Source organism: Echinops telfairi, unplaced genomic scaffold, assembly GCF_000313985.2.
Source record: "Echinops telfairi isolate 266 unplaced genomic scaffold, ASM31398v2 ScPeMD7_7412;HRSCAF=8450, whole genome shotgun sequence".
Classification (NCBI taxonomy): domain Eukaryota; kingdom Metazoa; phylum Chordata; class Mammalia; order Afrosoricida; family Tenrecidae; genus Echinops; species Echinops telfairi.
In genome coordinates, this window is record NW_022111312.1 from 13,645,629 (window position 1) to 13,647,246 (window position 1,618).

The 1,618-nt window shown below is 41.9% G+C and overlaps 1 protein-coding gene across 1 annotated transcript in view; it reads right to left on the reverse strand.

Moving 5' to 3' along the window:
- The window catches only part of MPHOSPH9 (M-phase phosphoprotein 9), a 52,521-nt gene that overhangs the window by 15,189 nt on the left and 35,714 nt on the right, over window positions 1-1,618 (reverse strand). The window contains exons 13-14 of the mRNA XM_045296723.1: window positions 1,037-1,084; window positions 23-87 (exon numbers count right to left, since the gene is read on the reverse strand). Of these exons, the coding sequence (XP_045152658.1) occupies window positions 23-87; window positions 1,037-1,084 (113 nt within the window). The remainder of the gene's footprint in view (window positions 1-22; window positions 88-1,036; window positions 1,085-1,618) is intronic.

Sequence of the window (1,618 nt, forward strand, 5' to 3'; positions counted from 1 at the left end):
CAGTGAGCTAGAATACATTTACCTTTTCAAATCAGAAATCTGAGTGTGTGCATCCAGCAATTTGTTCTCGGTTGTATTTAATGTATCCTAGGAAGGAATATAAAGGGAAAAATTCAGGTCACTGAAGATAAATCTTCTGGTGTACTCTTTTTATTCTAGAAGGTACTTAAAAAAGCAGAAAACAACAACAACTCATCTCAGGATGAAACAGCTAACTGTTCAGAAAGTTGTGCCGATACTTTGGCAAGCGATGCACCAAGCACAGAGCCACTCCAGATCTTTCCAGGGAAGCAATGAGAAGTGAAAGCTGGGCTACTCAAACAGCTCTGTGCCAGTGCCCCATAGCAACAGGCACGTCCCATTAGGCTTTCTTGAGTAGAAACAAGCCAGCATAAAAATGGACATACTAACCACACACGTGACTAAAACCTACATAGAATGGTTAAAAAAGAAAAACATCTCTGCAATACTAAGATTTCATGTACAATCTAGTTGCTTCCCAAACCCCCAAATTCTTGGCTGCCTGATTGTGGAGGGCCTGTCACTAAACTTCAATGTCCACAATCCGGAATATTATAAAATGCAATGACCTGCCCCACTTGCAGGTTAGGACAGGGTTTCACTGAGTTCAAACACACACTCCTCATACAGAGCTTTGCTAAAGAGCCCACGCATACTCCACCAACGCAAATATATAACCCCACAAAAATAGGGTGTTTTGGCAATCAAGCTTCACATTTAAGTACGATTAAATAGTAGTTTGCATCTGCATACTGCCTTGACTCCTCCGAGACTTCATCTCAATTCAGGCTTCTGGAATGCAGCACTCGAGAGAGACTTGTTAAATGAAGCTGACACCCGTGTGAGTTGCACAGGGCAAGTACTTTAAGACAAGGATGCTGGCAGAATGGTTTTGTAAATGGTCTAGTTCACAGAGCTGGACGAGGATGATGGAGGAGGAGAGTCACATCTCTTAGTTTCCAACCCAGGGCTTCGGCCCCAACATGACAATCAGACAAGAGTGGTCAAGCATTACCTTCACTCTCTTGTGCTCTTTCCCAAGGGATTCATACTCTCCTAAAAGCTAGAAGAAAAAACAAAGAATTACATCTCAATATTACACACTGTAATATCCATGGAAAAGCAGTGTGCAAAATGACTGCCCATACTCTACAAAAAAAGTCAGAAGACAGAGGCAGATTAAGAAATGGACCCAGAAACGATGATGGCAGCATATGTGCAAATGTGCTTGACACATGGACGAATGTATGGATTGTGATGGGATATAAGAGCCCCCAATAAAAGTATTTAATAAAAATTTTAAAAAGAAATGGACCCAGATTACGGTCACTAGAGACATGACCACTGATTATAAGGCATGGGCCTGGACTGGTTCTTGAATGGGGAAAAAAACAATGTACAGTGGAGGGTACCATGGAGACATCGGGAACAGGTGGAACATGGCATTGCATCATTGCTTTATTTCAATCATAGTACTGTGGTTAGGTACAAGGAGGCCCTTGTGCGTAGGAAGTATGGGAAGTATGCACTCAGAATTTAGTGGTAAAGTGGGGTCTGATGCCTACAACCTTCAGATGGTTCAAAAAAAAGCAAAAAA